The sequence below is a fragment of the Triticum aestivum genome, chromosome 7A, assembly GCF_018294505.1.
Source record: "Triticum aestivum cultivar Chinese Spring chromosome 7A, IWGSC CS RefSeq v2.1, whole genome shotgun sequence".
NCBI classification, from domain to species: Eukaryota; Viridiplantae; Streptophyta; class Magnoliopsida; order Poales; family Poaceae; genus Triticum; species Triticum aestivum.
The window spans coordinates 28,150,467-28,167,944 of NC_057812.1; the positions used below are offsets into that span (position 1 = coordinate 28,150,467).

At 43.2% G+C, this 17,478-nt stretch overlaps 1 protein-coding gene across 1 annotated transcript; it reads left to right on the plus strand.

Annotated features, from left to right (window-relative positions):
- Positions 1 to 15,655: 15,655 nt before the first annotated feature.
- Positions 15,656 to 16,456, plus strand: LOC123152885 (uncharacterized). The gene has a single exon (XM_044572278.1). The coding sequence runs from the start codon at positions 15,665 to 15,667 to the stop codon at positions 16,454 to 16,456; it is 792 nt and encodes a 263-aa protein (XP_044428213.1). The 5' UTR covers positions 15,656 to 15,664.
- The last annotated feature ends 1,022 nt before the right edge of the window (positions 16,457 to 17,478 follow it).

Sequence of the window (17,478 nt, forward strand, 5' to 3'; positions counted from 1 at the left end):
TTGTTTGCATTATAAAAAAGTGTTCCTGTTTTCCAAAATTAGTTCACAAATTCGAAATATTTTCACGATTTTAAAACATGTTCATGTTTCCATTTTTCCTTTAGGAACTTCCAAAATGTTCACCGGTTCAAAAGAATTTGGAATTTCAAAAAGTGTTCCTGTTTTTACGACAAATTCAGAAAATGTTCGCAGTTTGGATTTTCATAAAATGTTCATGGTTTCAAAATTTCTTCAAATATTTAAAATATATTCACATTTTCAAATTTTGTTTGTGTTGCTGAAAAATGTTCAATGTTTTGTGTTAAAAAATTATTCAATTTTTACAAAAATTATTCATGCTTTCCAAAGAAAGTTCATGTTTTTTCAGAAAAGTTTTTGAAGTTTAAATAGAATTGCTGCAGTATCTAGTCTGTGTCACCATAGTGGGTGTTGTGGCGGCTACAGTGCCCGGTGTGGTTCGCCAGATTGCTAGTTGGGCTGCTTCGATCTTCCTCTTTTGCTACTTCTTTAAAATTTTGCGGAACCACTTGAACAACCCTCTTTAGCTCAGGTGGTTGTCAACATTCATTCAGCAGCACCTGGTCTCGGTTTTGACACCCTTGACGGCAGACTTAATTTTTTAGCTTTATAAGCTACAGTGGCCTTTCACTCGCTCGCGCTCGCTCTGTTGGGCCGGCCTATTCGCAGGCGCCCTCTGCGAATATTAGAATGCGACATATAGGAGTTCCCATGTACAGAAAAAAATGTACGTGTATACGACCCATCATACATATGAAAGTGGGTATGATTTTTCAAAAGTCTATATTACCTTTTATATGTTTAGTGAAAGGGGTTGTATGTGCGTAAACAGCATTGGTTAGCCAGGTAGCCATCGGCAAGTAGTACAACTACCGAGGAGACCATTCTGGTTGTAGTGAGCTAGCTCTGTACGCTCGGCTCAATCAGCTTCCATTGATTTATCAAGTGCGTGGCTGTTGCTTTTGACGAGGAGTACATAGATGATCCTAGCAAGGATTGTCGGTGTAGAGCTAGTGCCAACAGTCAGTTCCCTCTAATATCTCAAGTGGCACCATGCCTACAACGAATTGTAGATAGCCAACTAAAGATGGTGTTTGATAGATAAAAGTCACATTGTGATTCCAAGCAGCAGGGCAAATGGATAGGGCAGGCTTTGATGGTGAAATATGAGAGGGTACATATTAAGCCCATCGCCAAAGGAAGTTTGGCATGGAAACGAATGCATGTGACAAGTATGACACCAAGTTACACAACTCATGAGCACTAGCGTGTTTGTTATTCTTATTTTCATGTGAGGGGATAAGACTTAGTCTTCTCACACCTCTAAATTCTAATTGAGGGAGATGCTAAGGCTGAAAGCAACGATCAAGCGTTCATTGCATTGTTATCATGGCCCCTGGAGGCACGAAGAACTTATGCAAGCCGTTCGTTACAGATTTAACAAGACATGCAAGTTGCAAACGCTATATCGCCATAGTACATTAATTGGGTTATGTTTTACTACTAAAATAGATCATGGAAGGCGCGCGTTGTGGCGCCCGTCATTTTAAAAAATAGAATGGTAGATACTTCTATAAGATATGAAAGTCATTTTGAACGTGCACTAGTAGAAAAGGGGCATAATGTTCAGCTCATTAGTCTCGGTTTGTAGTGCCGATTCCAACGGCTAGGCGGTCCGCTCTCATTAGTACCGATTCGTGGAAAATCTTTAGCACCGGTTCATGCTACGAACCGGTGCTAAAGAGAGTGCTGGTAGGATGTTGTCAGTCTGAGGCCCCTCCAACACCTTTAGTACCGGTTCGTGACATGAACCGGTACTAAAGGTCGTCCTATATAAATCCTTCGTCCACCCGTGATCGAGCTCGCTATATTTTTCTCCTTTCCCCTCTCCTCTCTGTTCTTTCCCTCTTCCTTGAGCTATCACACATTTTGCCCAAATTTTGTCAAGATTTGAAGGCCCCCATCCATTCAAGTGATCACAAAGGTAAGCAACTTTGTCCTTTTCATCTCTCATTGCTACATTAGCTCTTGAAATGCCTTATATAGTGATTAATTTGTGGGTTTTAGTAATTTGGGAGGAATTATATGTGGTAGTTTATTTGATTTATATGCAATCTGAGCTTAAAATAACTCTTAGTTTGCATATATAGGTGTAGTTTACTTAGTGCCTTCCCATCTCCGTCCTAACCACCGTCAATCATCCGCACCGTCCCGTCGCCGGCACCACCTTCTTGTGAGCTTCTTGTTCTTATATTGTTTATATATAAAAAATCATGTTTGTGTGATTTAGATATATAGTTACTTGTATAATTATCTTACCCGTACGTTGTTTGTTATTCATAGTGCCATGGTTTTTATATCCGTCCCCGTCGGCCCTCGTCCGGGTTATGATTCGGATGTGGTATATTCTCTTTTGTAACTATTTGTTGCGTTTCATGTTTATGACAAATTATGCCCATCAAGTTGACATAGATATTTTTATCTAGGAGGTATGTGGAACGGAAATTCCAACCGACCCTATTGTCGAGAGGTTAAATTTAGTTGAAAGAGAAAACAAGTATTTGAAAGAAAGATTGAAAAGAATTGAGGGGGAGAAGATAGAATTGGAGTTGCATGTTGCCGATGTCGTCGATGATCACAAGATCAAGATGGAGAAATGCGCTTGAAGATTAGAAAGATTAGAAAATATGCCATTGATAGTGAGGCTTGGTATCATTACGTTGTTGGATCAATTGTTACCTTAGTTGCGATCTTGATCGCATTTGTTGTTACACTTAAATGCTTCAGCTTTAGAGTTATTTGTATGTTTGTTTTATGAGAATAAGTGTCGTATGAACTTTATTAATTTGGTCTTTTCGGTGTTGTGTAATGAAGATGAGCCGACAATGGATGTACGATGACCGATGCTCTCCCCAGTTCGTTGATGGTGTGCATACTTTTCTGCTTGCGGCTGAGGCAAACAAGCGTGTGGATGATTTTATGCCTTGTCCATGTGCTGGCTGTAAGAATGGTCGGAATTACTCTAAGTTAAAAACCATTCAAGTCCACCTATTTGAGTCCGGTTTCATGCCCCACTATAATGTTTGGACCAAGCACGGAGAAAGAGGGCTTATGATGGAGACCATGAAGAAGAAGAGGACGACGACAGCTATCCTAGCCATGGGTTCCCTGAATACGATGGTACAACAATGGGGAAAGAAGCTGAGCCGGCAATGCGGGAAGAAGCTGAGCCGGCAATGCGGGAAGAAGCTGAAGAAGAGGCATCAGATGAGCCCGCTGATGATCTAGGTCGTGTTGGGGAACGTAGTAATTTCAAAAAAAATCCTACGCACACGCAAGATCATGGTGATGTATAGCAACGAGAGGGGAGAGTGTCGTCCACGTACCCTCGTAGACCGTTAAGCGGAAGCGTTATAACAACGTGGTTGATGTAGTCATACGTCTTCACGATCGACCGATCCTCAGCATCGAAGGAACGACACCTCCGCGTTCAGCACACGTTCAGCTCGGTGACGTCCCGCGAACTCACGATCCAGTAGAGCCCAGGGAAGAGTTTCGTCAGCACGACGGCGTAGTGACGATGTTGATGAAGCTACCGTCGCAGGGCTTCGCCTAAGCATCGTTACGATATAAACGAGGTGGATTATGGTGGAGGGGGCACCGCACGCGGCTAAGAGATCAACAGATCAATTGTTGTGTCTTGGGGTGCCTCCCCGCCCCCGTATATAAATGAGCTAGGGGGGAGACGGCCGGCCAGGAGGAGGGCGCGCCAAGGGGGGAGTCCTACTCCCACCGGGAGTAGGACTCTCTCTTTTCCTAGTTGGAGTAGGAGAGGAGAAGGAATGGAGAGAAGAGAGAAGGAAAGGGGGGCGCCGCCCCCCTCCTTGTCCAATTTGGACTAGAGGGGGAGGGGGGGCGCGGCTGCCCTTGGCCGCCCCTCCTCTTCTCCCACTAAGGCCCACTAGGCCTAATATACTCCCCGGGGGGTTCCAGTAACCCCCCTGGTACTCCGGTATATGTCCGAAACCTCCCGGAACCTTTCCGGTATCCGAACATAGTCATCCAATATATCGATCTTTACGTCTCGACCATTTCGAGACTCCTCGTCATGTCCGTGATCATATTCGGGACTCCAAACTACCTTCGGTACATCAAAACACAAAAACTCATAATACCGATCGTCACATAACTTTAAGCGTGCGGACCCTACGGGTTCGAGAACTATGTAGACATGTCCGAGACACGTCTCCGATTAATAAACAATAGAGAAACCTGGATGCTCATATTGATTCCTACATATTCTACGAAGATCTTTATCGGTCAAACCGCATAACAACATACGTTGTTCCCTTTGTAATCGGTATGTTACTTGTCCGAGATTTGATCATCGGTATCTCAATACCTAGTTCAATCTTGTTACCGGCAAGTCTCTTTACTCGTTTCATAATGCAACATACCGCAACTAACTCATTAGTCACATTGCTTGCAAGGCTTATAGTGATATGCATTACCGAGAGGGCCCAGAGATACCTCTCCGACAATCGGAGTGACAAATCCTATTCTTGATCTATGCCAACTCCACGAACACCATCGGAGACACATGTAGAGCACCTTTATAATCACCCAGTAACTTTGTGACTTTTGGTAGCACACAAAGAGTTCCTCCGGTAATCGAGAGTTGCATAATCTCATAGTCAAAGGAACATGTATAAGTCATGAAGAAAGCAATAGCAACAAACCAAATGATCAAGTGCTAAGCTAACGGAATGGGTCAAGTAAATCACATCATTCTCCTAATGATGTGATCCCGTTAATCAAATGACAACTCATGTTCATGGTTAGGAAACTCAAGCATCTTTGATTAACGAGCTAGTCAAGTAGAGGCATACTAGTGACACTATGTTTGTCTATGTATTCACACATGTATTATGTTTCCGGTTAATATAATTCTAGCATGAATAATAAACATTTATCATGATATGAGGAAATAAATAATAACTTTATTATTTCCTCTAGGGCATATTTCCCTCAGTCTCCCACTTGCACTAGAGTCAATAATCTAGATTACACAGTAATGATTCTAACACCCATGGAGTCTTGGTGCTGATCACGTTTTGCTCGTGGAAGAGGCTTAGTCAAGGGTCTGCAACATTCAGATCCATATATATCTTGCAAATCTCTATGTCTTCCACCTGGACTTGATCCCGGATGGAGTTGAAGCGTCTCTTGATGTGCTTGGTCCTCTTGTGAAATCTGAATTCCTTTGCCAAGGCAATTGCACCAGTATTGTCTCAAAATATTTTCATTGGACCCGATGCACTAGGTATGACACCTAGATCGGATATGAACTCCTTCATCCAGACTCCTTCATTCATTGCTTCCGAAGCAGCTATGTACTCCGCTTCACACGTAGATCCCTCCACGACACTTTGTTTAGAACTGCTCCAACTGACAGCTCCACCGTTTAATATAAACACGTATCCGGTTTGCAATTTAGAATCCTCCGGATCAGTGCCAAAGCTTGTATCGACGTAACCATTTACGACGAGCTCTTTGTCACCTCCATAAACGAGAAACATATCTTTAGTCCTTTTCAGGTATTTCAGGATGTTCTTGACCGCTGTCCAGTGATCCACTCCTGAATTACTTTGGTACCTCCCTGCTAAACTAATAGCAAGGCACATATCAGGTCTGGTACACAACATTGCATACATGATAGAGCCTATGGCTGAAGCATATGGAACATTTTTTATTTTCTCTCTATCTTCTGCAGTGGTCAGGCATTGAGTCTTACTCAACTTCATACCTTGTAACACAGGCAAGAACCCTTTCTTAGCTTGATCCATTTTGAACTTCTTCAAAACTTTATCAAGGTATATGCTCTGTGAAAGTCCAATTAAGTGTCTTGATCTATCTCTATAAATTTTGATGCCCAATATATAAGTAGCTTCACTGAGGTCTTTCATTGAAAAACTTTTATTCAAGTATCCTTTTATGCTATCCAAAAATTCTATATCATTTTCAATCAACAATATGTCATCCACATATAATATTAGAAATGTTACAGAGCTCCCACTCACTTTCTTGTAAATACAGACTTCTCCAAAAGTCTGTATAAAACCATATGCTTTGATCACACTATCAAAATGTTTATTCCAACTCCGAGAGGCTTGCATCAGTCCATAAATGGATCGCTGGAGCTTGCACACTTTGTTAGTACCCTTTGGATCGATAAAACCTTCAGGTTGCATCATATACAACTCTTTTTCCAAAAATCCATTCAGAAATGCAGTCTTTACATCCATTTGCCAAATTTCATAATCATAAAATATGGCAATTGCTAACATGATTAGGACGGATTTAAGCTTCGCTACGGGTAAGAAGGTCTCATCGTAGTTAACTCCTTGAACTTGTCGAAAACCCTTTATAAAAAGTCGAGCTTTGTAGACAGTAATGTTACCGTCAGCGTCAGTCTTCTTCTTGAAGATCCATTTATTCTCGATGGCTTGCCGATCATCGGGCAAGTCAACCAAAGTACACACTTTGTTCTCATACATGGATCCCATCTCAGATTTCATGGCTTCAAGCCATTTTGCGGAATCTGGGCTCATCATTGCTTCCTCATAGTTCGTAGGTTCATCATGGTCAAGTAACATGACCTCCAGAACAGGATAACCATACCACTCTGGTGCGGATCTTATTCTGGTTGACCTACGAGGTTCAGTAGTAACTTTATCTGAAGTTTCATGATCATCATCATTAGCTTCCTCACTAATTGGTGTAGGTGTCACAGGAACCGGTTTCTGTGATGAACTACTTTCCAATAAGGGAGTAGGTACAGTTACCTCATCAAATTGTACTTTCCTCCCACTTCTTTCGAGAGAAACTCCTTCGCTAGAAAGGATCCATTTTTAGCAACAAAATTCTTGCCTTCGGATCTGTAGAAGGTGTACCCAACTGTCTCTTTTGGGTATCCTATGAAGACACATTTCTCCGATTTGAGTTCGAGCTTATCAGGTTGAAGTTTTTTTATATAAGCATTGCAGCCCCAAACTTTAAGAAACGACAATGGTTTCTTGCCAAACCACCGTTCATAAGGCGTCGTCTCAACAGATTTCAATGGTGCCCTATTTAACGTGAACGCAGCCGTCTCTAAAGCATAACCCCAAAACGATAGCGGTAAATCTGTAAGAGACATCATAGATCGCATCATATATAGTAAAGTACGATTACCACGTTCGGACACACCATTATGTTGTGGTGTTTCGTGTGGCGTCTGTTGCGGAACTATTTCGCATTGTTTCAAATGTAAACCAAACTCGTAACTCAAATATTCTCCTCCGCGATCAGATCGTAGGAACTTTATTTTCTTGTTACGATGATTTTCTATTTCACTCTGAAATTCTTTGAACTTTTCAAATGTTTCAGACTTATGCTTCATTAAGTAGATATACCCATATCTGCTCAAATTATCTGTGAAGGTGAGAAAATAACGATACCCGCCGCGAGCCTCAATATTCACCAGACCACATACATCAGTATGTATGATTTCCAACAAATCTGTCGCTCGCTCCATTGTTCCGGAGAACGGCGTTTTAGTCATCTTGCCCATGAGGCATGATTCGCAAGTACCAAGTGATTCATAATCAAGTGATTTTAGAAGTCCATCAGTATGGAGTTTCTTCATGCGCTTTACACCAATATGACCCAAACGGCAGTGCCACAAATAAGTTGCACTATCATTATCAACTCTGCATCTTTTGGCTTTAACATTACGAATATGTGTATCACTACTATCGAGATTTAATATAAATAGACCACTCTTCAAGGGTGCATGACCATAAAAGATATTACTCATATAAATAGAACAACTATTATTCTCATATTTAAATGAATAACCGTCTCGCATCAAACAAGATCCAGATATAATGTTCATGCTTAACGCTGACACCAAATAACAATTATTTAGGTCTAAAACTAATCCTGAAGGTAGATGTAGAGGTAGCGTGCCGACGGCGATCACATCGACTTTGGAACCATTTCCCACGCGCATCGTCACCTCGTCCTTAGCCAATCTTTACTTAATCCGTAGTCTCTGTTTCGAGTTGCAAATATTAGCAACAGAACTAGTATCAAATACCCAGGTGCTACTGCGAGCTCTAGTAAGGTACACATCAATAACATGTATATAACATATACTTTTGTTCACCTTGCCATCCTTCTTATCCGCCAAATACTTGGGGCAATTCCGCTTTTAGTGACCAGTTCCTTTGCAGTAGAAGCACTCAGTCTAAGGCTTAGGTCCAGACTTGGGTTTCTTCTCTTGAGCAGCAACTTGTTTGTCGTTCTTCTTAAAGTTCACTTTCTTTTTCCCTTTATCCTTTTTCTTGATCAAAAGAACCATCCACATTTAATTTAACAAACCCCATAGGAGGTCTGCTCTATCCTCCCTTATTCCTATTTGCCTTAGGAGAGTGGCATTTACATAGTTAGCTATTATAGCACGTGGGCCTGATTAACCTTTATATTGTTAAAAATCACAAACGTTGGGCACCCGATCTATTTGCTGCACTATGGGGCCAATCAAGTAGTGGCCAACTGCTTAGGCCATCTCCAAACACTATCTCCTAAACTGGACACACTATCCGTCCGTGCACCGCTTCCGGACGCATCCGCGAATAGGATACAAGGTTGGTCATCCACCCTTGTACCTTAAATAGTCATCAAATTCGGATAGCAAAGGCAGGCCTGGCAGATCCAGAGGAAAAACACATGGGTTGCGAGCACATGTGGCTCAACTAAAAGTGGGTCAAGCGGACTCTCACATGATGTGCGGGGATGTGAACTGGTCCGCGGATGATCACGGGAGCACGTTGGATGCAAAAAAAGGTACACGCTATGTAGTCTAGACATTTACGGGAGCTTTGAGGTACCTCTTTGGAGATTCCCTTACCGGCCAAAGTTCTGTTTCTCGGCAAGTTGAATTTCAATGAAATTTTCATATTCTTTTATAGCTTCCAGTTAGGTTTATATACACATTGAATTTTTACTAAGAAGTACAGTAAGATCACAGAAAATGCAGCGTAATGTATTGTTTTTTCTCCTGGGAGTGTGTGTTTAACACACTTGAGCAGGCAGGGTCACCAGGGAAGCTTTGTGTCGACGATGCAGCCAAGCCTTTCAGATTAGGTCCAACGCTCGAGAACGGCGTCGTCACTAACAAGCACGCAGACAGCAGCAAGACGCGTAAGGGAGCCCTTGGACATTTTCTACCGGACAAACTTGCCGCGCTGACCTTCTAGAGCATGTCGAGGAAGCGTGAGCCCTCCTGCGACTGCTGGTGAGAATACGTCCGAGCAATGGTGGCGGAGTCGATACATAATGTATGCGCTTGTCAGTTTCCTCTAATATCTCAACTTGCACCATCACATCACGCAACAAAATTTATATTACAGATTTGATACACAGATCATCAGTATGATCTTTGGCACCTAGATGTTCAATTTTTATTCCTGGCTAAATAAGCAGAGGGACAAATAGTGCAAGCATGAATGAATACGGTGAAATATGAGAGAGTATATATTGAGCTTAGTGCCACCGAACAAACCTTGTAAACATGTGGCAAGTATGACACCAAGTAACAAGTATGACTCATTAATTATATTGCTAATTGGATTATTACTTTTGATGTGAAATCTGTCATCCCTGTAGCATGTACCAGGACTTGTCTGTGGCCCGTCACAATATCTGGATTATCTTTCTTATACTTGATTATATATAATGAGTTGTACTTGTACATTGATAGGTGGTGCAAAACTATCATACTCGTCAAATATATTTAGCGATGTTGCCCGCGTGGCTTGCGCATTTGCGCGGCTAGTTCTATCGTGTATTATCATATACAATATATTAATTGTGTCATGTAAAATGTTTTGACTTCCTCCCAATTATTTGTTGATCTTTTCAGTTATGATATTACAACATTACTCTATAATTTTGGACACGAGTATTGCAAACTGAAATCATCATCTTTGTTTAACTTTCTATTTCCTATTTTCAATAAAGCATTCGGCATTATTCATTGTAATTTATGGAGCCTTTCTCTTCAAAGTATTCATATATTCTACTACCTTATTTGCCTAGATATGATTGTACACATGTAATTTTCTCCTTTGCATCATAAATCCGTGTTTCCCATGGTTTTGCATCATAATTGACAGTATTCGAGAGTACAGTGCCCAGTTTTTCCTTCTCTACCATATAGGCCCCGAGTCGCCAACCAAATCAATTATACCAACTGCATGAATACAACTTTTACACTGCATTTGGGACTCGGTGGTTTATTTGTAAAGAATAAAATCTAAACTCATACAATATATGGACAGTTCAGAGATCGATGTGGGGCAACATGTTTCCTGATCATAGAGTGAATATGTTGCCCTTAGGTACTCTACCATGTCAGCTGTTTCAAACATCTTGACCCCCATGTTAGGATCCTGCAAAGACAATATGATACATGTCACATGCTACAAGGTCAGGCAAATGCCAAAGTTTAGCAACAACGCCACAAATAGCATCAGTACAACCGAACATCATTACACAGCTACACTAACAATTTCTCAAAAAAATAGTTTGTCAAAAAAAATCCAGCAAAGCTGCAGTAACAGTGAGGTTCTTCCTTCTAGCCAGCTTGAATAAATCAGGTGCTAGATCCATCGGAGCATCTCATCGAGCTATCTATCCCTCCAAAAAGAAGCTTTGCTCGTTCTGCCTATGAGGCCTTGTTTTTTGTAAGGGTGCAGCGAACGAATCTGCAAAAGGTTTGGAAGATTAAAGTAGAATGAAGGATTAAATTCCATATGTGGCTTCTTTTGTAGAACAAAATCTGGACAGCGATCGCCACCGGGATACGGGATGGTCTCATAGCGTAGTGTGCTCTCTGTTGGTTCAAGTAATCGAAACCGCCAAGCACATTCCAGATTTGGCATAGTTTCAGTTCCTCTAATCCAAGGATGACCCATTTTGCTTTACGGTCAAAAGTTGTTGGAGTCGTGGCGTCGTTTGACAGATTGGGCTTGACCTAATGAAAGGAAGAAAGAGATTTCAACCACCGTCTATGTTGTTTGCAATGGATGGCAAGAGATTTCACCCATAGCTGAGTATGTTGACGTTGCGAGCAATCATTAAAACCAAAATTTCCCTCACTGATCTAACTATGACCATTAATAACAATAGTAGCATGATAGGGCTGGAGCACATAGCAATTAGCAAGAACAGTTCATACACGTAATTTGTATCCCAGATCAGAGGCACAAATGAGCCACCCTCAAGGCAATAAGCAAGCAAATATTATTGTTCTAACATTAGAAACTAGAGATTCGTGGTCCAGGGCATTTTATCCACCATGTGTGATCAAAGCTACTCCCATCGCAGTGGTCTGATCTGAAACTAGATTGAAGAGAGCTCTAACCACCGTGATGACACACCATCCGACAGTTGGTCCTTAGGCCCAGTTCTTTTGACCCGATTATGGAGATTCTGGGTCTGAAAAATCAAAAGCTAGAAAGAACTCGTTTTGATTCTGTAGAATCGTCAAAATCAGACCACAATCGACAATGCAACCGAAAAGCAGCGTTTTGGGTCGATTCTGACGATTCTAGACCTCCCGCAAATGAAAACGTATGGGTTTTCAGACTGTACCCCTATCTCACCACGAAATTACAAGCAAAATGCCCTTCCACAGCCCAACCGACCGCGGCCCAGAAAACACATCGGCCGCTCGCTCCGCTGTCCTCGCTCGATTCCCCCCTCGCTCTGTTTCCTCCAGCCGCCGCTAGGGTTCCTGACCCGCCGCCCCTCCTCCCTCGAGCCCAGACGCGCGCCTTATCGGAACCCTGCCGGAGCAGAAGAGCGCCGCCCCGACGCGCCCATCCAGCCGTCCGAAGCAGTGCTCAGCGCCGCCTTCTCCGACCCCCATCCCGCCAGCCCCTGAGGTCCTCTGCCCCGCCGGCGCCGATTGCCCTCCCCGCCGTCCTCCGCCGGCCCCGACGAGCCCATCAAGCCGGCTGCTGTTGTCTTCTGTCCGCTGCCTCGATGAGCCTCTCTCTCTCTCTCTCTCTCTCTCTCTCTCTCTCTCTCTCTCTCTCTCTCTCTCTTGTATTTTCTCTGTACATGGAAGAGTGGATGCATAGATGGATGTAGATGATTTGTAGCTCTTTTCTGTACATGGAACAATGGATTGCTAGATAGATGTAGATGATTTGCTTGATTGATGGATGGATGTAGATGATGTTAGTTTATTTGTTAGATTCTTCTCTGTACAAGGAACAAGAGTTCTTTTCTGTACTGTGTAGGTAGATGATTTTTTTAAATTCTTTTTTCTACTACAATTGCTCAATCCTAGTTGTGAGTGGTTCTATTTTGCTACTGCTATGTGCTAATGATAGACGTTGTAGATGGAGAAAGAAAAGAAAACCAAGCCCCCTAAAGCAAACTGGGACAGTGCAGCGCATACCATTTTTATGGATGCATGTGTAGAGGAGGTGCGAGCTAATAACCGTGGTGGCACCACTTTAACCGACATTGGAAAAGCTAATTTGGTTAGAAAGTTCAATGAGCGCTCCGGGAGAAATTATTCTTCCGACCAACTGAAGAATAGATGGGATATATGTAGAGCAGACTACAATGTATGGAAGACATTGACTCAGAAAGCAATTGGCGTTGGTAGAGATGAATATACAAAGACCATTGCAGCTACAGATGAGTGGTGGGCATTGGAGATAAAGGTATTTTGTTGCCATGTCATTCATTCAAGTAGTGAGTGATGTTCTTCTATCATTATTTAACCGTGAGTCCTGATATTTGATTGCAGGCAAATCCGTTAGCTGCCAAGTTCCGGTATGCTCCACTAGCAGAGGAGGATAAAATGAGAGAGGTGTTTGATGCTTGCTGTGTCACAAATGAACATGCTAGGGTGCCAATTCCCACATATCAAAGTGGTTCATCTCGCTTTAATATGGATGATGATTCAGGTTGTGAAAGTCATGATGTCGAAGCTACACCTCGTACGAAGCGTGCCAAGATTGGGAAGAAGATGCCATGTTCTTATTCGCCAAGTCTTAGGATGAATGAGAAGTGGTCAAATGAAAGTGTTAAAACTGATGCACTTGTACGCATGGTTGACCTCTTTGGTGCAAGGGAAAAGAGAAAGGGAAACCTTGGAGAGGATACAACAAGAAAGGAGATTGGAGACATGATGAACATGGTGATTGCAGATGGTGCTAAACCTGGGAGTGATGTGCATTTCTATGCTTCCCATCTTATGTTGGAAAGGAAATATCGTAATATTTTCGTAACATTCAAGGATCATGAACCTAGTGCAAGGCTTCGATGGATAGAGAGGACATGGGAGCTCAACAACAATAAGTAGAACCCAACTATTTGTTTCGAACTTGTAATGATGTGAACCGATATGTATCATTTGCTTCCAACTATTTGCTTCGAAACATGTAATGTTGTGAACCCAGTCCTTTGCTTCCAACTTGTAATGTCCTGAAAATGTTGTTTGCTCTCATAATGCAATGTTCACTTGTTCAGAACATAATTATTTGCTTTGGAATTGTATTGTATCATGTAGAACTATTGTTGGTAATTTTGTATGTTGTTGCTAAACTCTCCTGTGTATGTTTATGTGGCAGATGGACACTTCAGATGAATCTTCAGATGAGGAATGGGATTTGGCCATGTTTGCATGTGCTATGGAAGTGGGGTCGCCAAGTGAGAGATTGCCGTATGCACCAAGAAAGTCACACCTTGTTACAGGCCTCCAATGGGTGGCAGAGAAGGAGCAAGATGCAAAAGCTTTCTACTCTATGTTCAGAATGAGGAGGTCAGTTTTTTACTCATTGCATGAATTGTTGGTTGAGAAGTACGGGCTTAAGTCAACTTGCAACATACCATCGAAAGAAGCATTGGCTTAATTTTTATGGACTTTGGGCACGTGCCAAACCACTGATAATGTAGCAGATCGGTTTGGACATAGTCGTTCTGTCATCAACAAAAAAATTCATGAGGTTTTGGAGTGTGTGGACCGCATGGCTGGCGATTTCATTAGGCCTATTGATCCATCTTTCTCTGAACCACACCCCATACTAAGAAAAACAAAGTTCTGGCCTCATTTCAAAAATGCTATTGGAGCCATAGATGGAACACACATTGAAGTGATTGTGCCTAAGGAGTTGGAGCCACAACACAGGAATAGGAAAGGGGTTACAAGTGAAAATGTCATGGCAGTCTGTGATTTTGATATGAGGTTCACTTTTGTTGTTCCTGGATGGCCCGGATCTGTTCATGACACACGTGTATGGAGCGATGCTATAGTTCGTTATGATCATTTTCCACAACCTCCCACAGGTAATCTATTGTATGTATTTTGTTATGTACATGATGATACATACTACATTTCTAATATCTTATGATGTTTTACTATAGATAAATATTACCTTGTGGACTCCGGATATCCAAACAGGGTTGGATATCTAGCACCATACAAAGGGCAACGATACCATGTACCAGAGTTCCAACAACACCCACCCATTGGTAGACATGAGACAATCAACCATCGTCATTCTTCTTTGCGAAATGTCATTGAAAGAACATTCGGTGTTCTCAAGATGAAATGGCGAATTCTTGGAGGCATACCACGGTACAAACCGGAGATCCAAAAGATGATTGTCACTGCATGCATGTGTCTCCACAACTTCATTCGTGATAGCAAGTTGCATGATGAGCATTTTGACAAGTTTGACAATGATGCGTATGTGCAGCCCCCATTGCCATTTACAGGCGCCAACGCTCTACCACCAGAAGATGATGGTACCATGGCCGAAACACGTGATGCTATTGCTACCAGTCTTGTACCATGAGATTAGTCAGTCTATTTGTAATAATATTTAGCAACTTCTTTTGTAGCAAAGGAAACTTGGAAACCTTCTTTATTGTAATATTTAGCAAGCTAAAATATTCATAAATCATATTCATGCTCATATTCGATGATAATTTGTTCGAAACAACCAAGTGTTAGCAATTCAACACTCAGTTTTAGTTCAGGGACATTACGGACATTTCAGCATACAACTCATCCCATAATCAGAGACCAAAATCTCAGAAAAGAACTCGACAGCTGATTCTGGGAGAAGCTGATTCTGTGAGAAGTTTCCCAAAAGCTGATTCTGGAGAATCAAAAGCTAAAAAGAACTGGGCCTTATACTCCCTGGCAAACTGCTCCATGGGTTGCTTCATAACATTCGAGTAGGACATGTAATTAGGTAGCCTAGCCTAATACTATATACACCTTTGACAAAAGGAGATGTAAAGGAAGTGTATGGAGTATATGTAATTAGCCTAGCCTAATACTATATACACCTTTGACAAAAGGAGATGTAATTGTTTGTGATTTTGTTAAAAAATTAGAGAAATTTGCTTCGTTTTTCTTGATGTGTCAAAGGACACGTCAAAATGTGAGCACGAGCAGAAAGGGAAAGGCGTATTTCGCCTTCAAGAAGATGACATACGTTTTCCTATAGCAGAAACGGGAAACCAGACCCCAAAGGTCAATCCCCTCTCCTCCGCTCCACCCCACTCCACAATGGCGTCGACGGCGCCGCCCTTCCCTGATGCGCCTCCGGCGAGACCCTGCCCTGATGGCCTGCCGACGACACCCTGCCCCGGTGCACCTCCGACGGTGGAGGCGCAGGCGAGCCTGCCGGAGCACGTCACGGAGGAGATCCTCCTCCGCCTCCCCACGGCCGCCGACCTAGCCCGCGCCTCCGTGGCCGGCACCTCCCCCCGCTGCATCATCGCCGACCATTCCTTCCTCCGTCGCTTTCGCACCCTCCACCCGCCGTCTCTCCTGGGCATACTAGTCTCGACCTCCTTCCTCCCAGCCCAGCCGCCCCACCCCTCCGCCGCCACCGCACGAGCCCTCGCCGACACCGACTTCTCCTGCTCCTTCCTCCCCTCCCGCGAGCGGCCCTGGATTCGTCGCGACTTCCGCGACGGCCGCGCCCTTCTCTGCGTCCACCACCACGACCTTTTCATCTTCAGGGATATCGCCGTTTGTGACCCGATGCATCGGCGCTACCTCCTGCTACCTCCCGTCCCTTGGTACCGGCCCGATCTAGTGGATCATTCCGAGGCCTTCCTTGCTCCTACCGGCGGGGACGAGGGCACTGACATTGCTACCGACGCTCCATTCAGATTCAGGGTCATGTGCTTGGCCAAATACCAGACCCAGCTGGTTCTGTTCGCCTTCTCTTCGTCCGGCCCCGGTGCCGGACAATGGCACACCGTCACATTTGATGGTTGGCGCTCTCTGGTTTATACACACATTGGATTTTCGATTAAAAAGAACACTAGGATCACACATAATGGAGTGTAATGTAAAGATTTTTTTCTGGGTCTATGTGTTTAACATGGTCTGTCCATATCATGGAGCATGTAGATTGCTTCTGGTCTATCTCACTGATTCGTGAGTCTTCCGTTGAGCTTATCAAAGCGATGCCCTTCACAAAACATGACTAAGGTGAGAAGCATGGATCTAAGGTCCAAAACCCGCATGGTATGACGTACACCAAAGTCCTAAATGTTTTTTTGACGGCTACTTTACCCAAGGGAACTAGGCACTGACCTTCGTGCGATCTAGCGTTGCCATTTGGGTATGGAGGCAGTAGGTCCGGGTAATAGTAGTGAATGGGCAATTCGGTGAAGCCTGCGCAATATGATCAAACTTTTTGAAGTGGTTCCACTGCCTACAGGTGTTTTCAAAACCCTGGTCGTACAAGTTTCATCATCACAAAGAGCAATGGTGGATGTCCGCCCAGATACATTGTCCACCATGTTCAGCATGATAAAATAGATGGGTCGGCCCTCTGAAAACATCTATATATATATTACACTGCATTATGTGTGACAAGACCAAAACAAAACTTGGGGTGGGTCCCAACTATAGGATAATAACTGCCTAGAGAGAATGGCGGAGACTTGGTGAAGGAATCACTGGATGCATTGTACTGATGTTCAACATGCACTAGTAGAAAAAGGGTCAAATGTGAAGCACATTAGTGCCGGTTTGAATTTGAGCCGGCACTAATGTGACCATTAGTGCCGGTTCCAACGGCTAGGTGGGCTGACATCATTAGTACTGGTTGGTGGCGAACCTTTAGCACCGGTTCATGCCACGAACCGGTACTAATGAGGCTGTGTCAGGCTATGGTCAAGCTGGGGCCCCCACGAAGACCTTTAGTACCGGTTCATGCCATGAACCGATACTAGAGTTTCTTTGTAAGCTGATTTTTAGTCCCACCTCGCCAAGAGAGAGGCAGTATTGATAATTTATAAGCCGTGAGTGCACAGACAATGACGAAGAGTTGCAATGCTCACCTGCATGTTGATTAGCTTCAA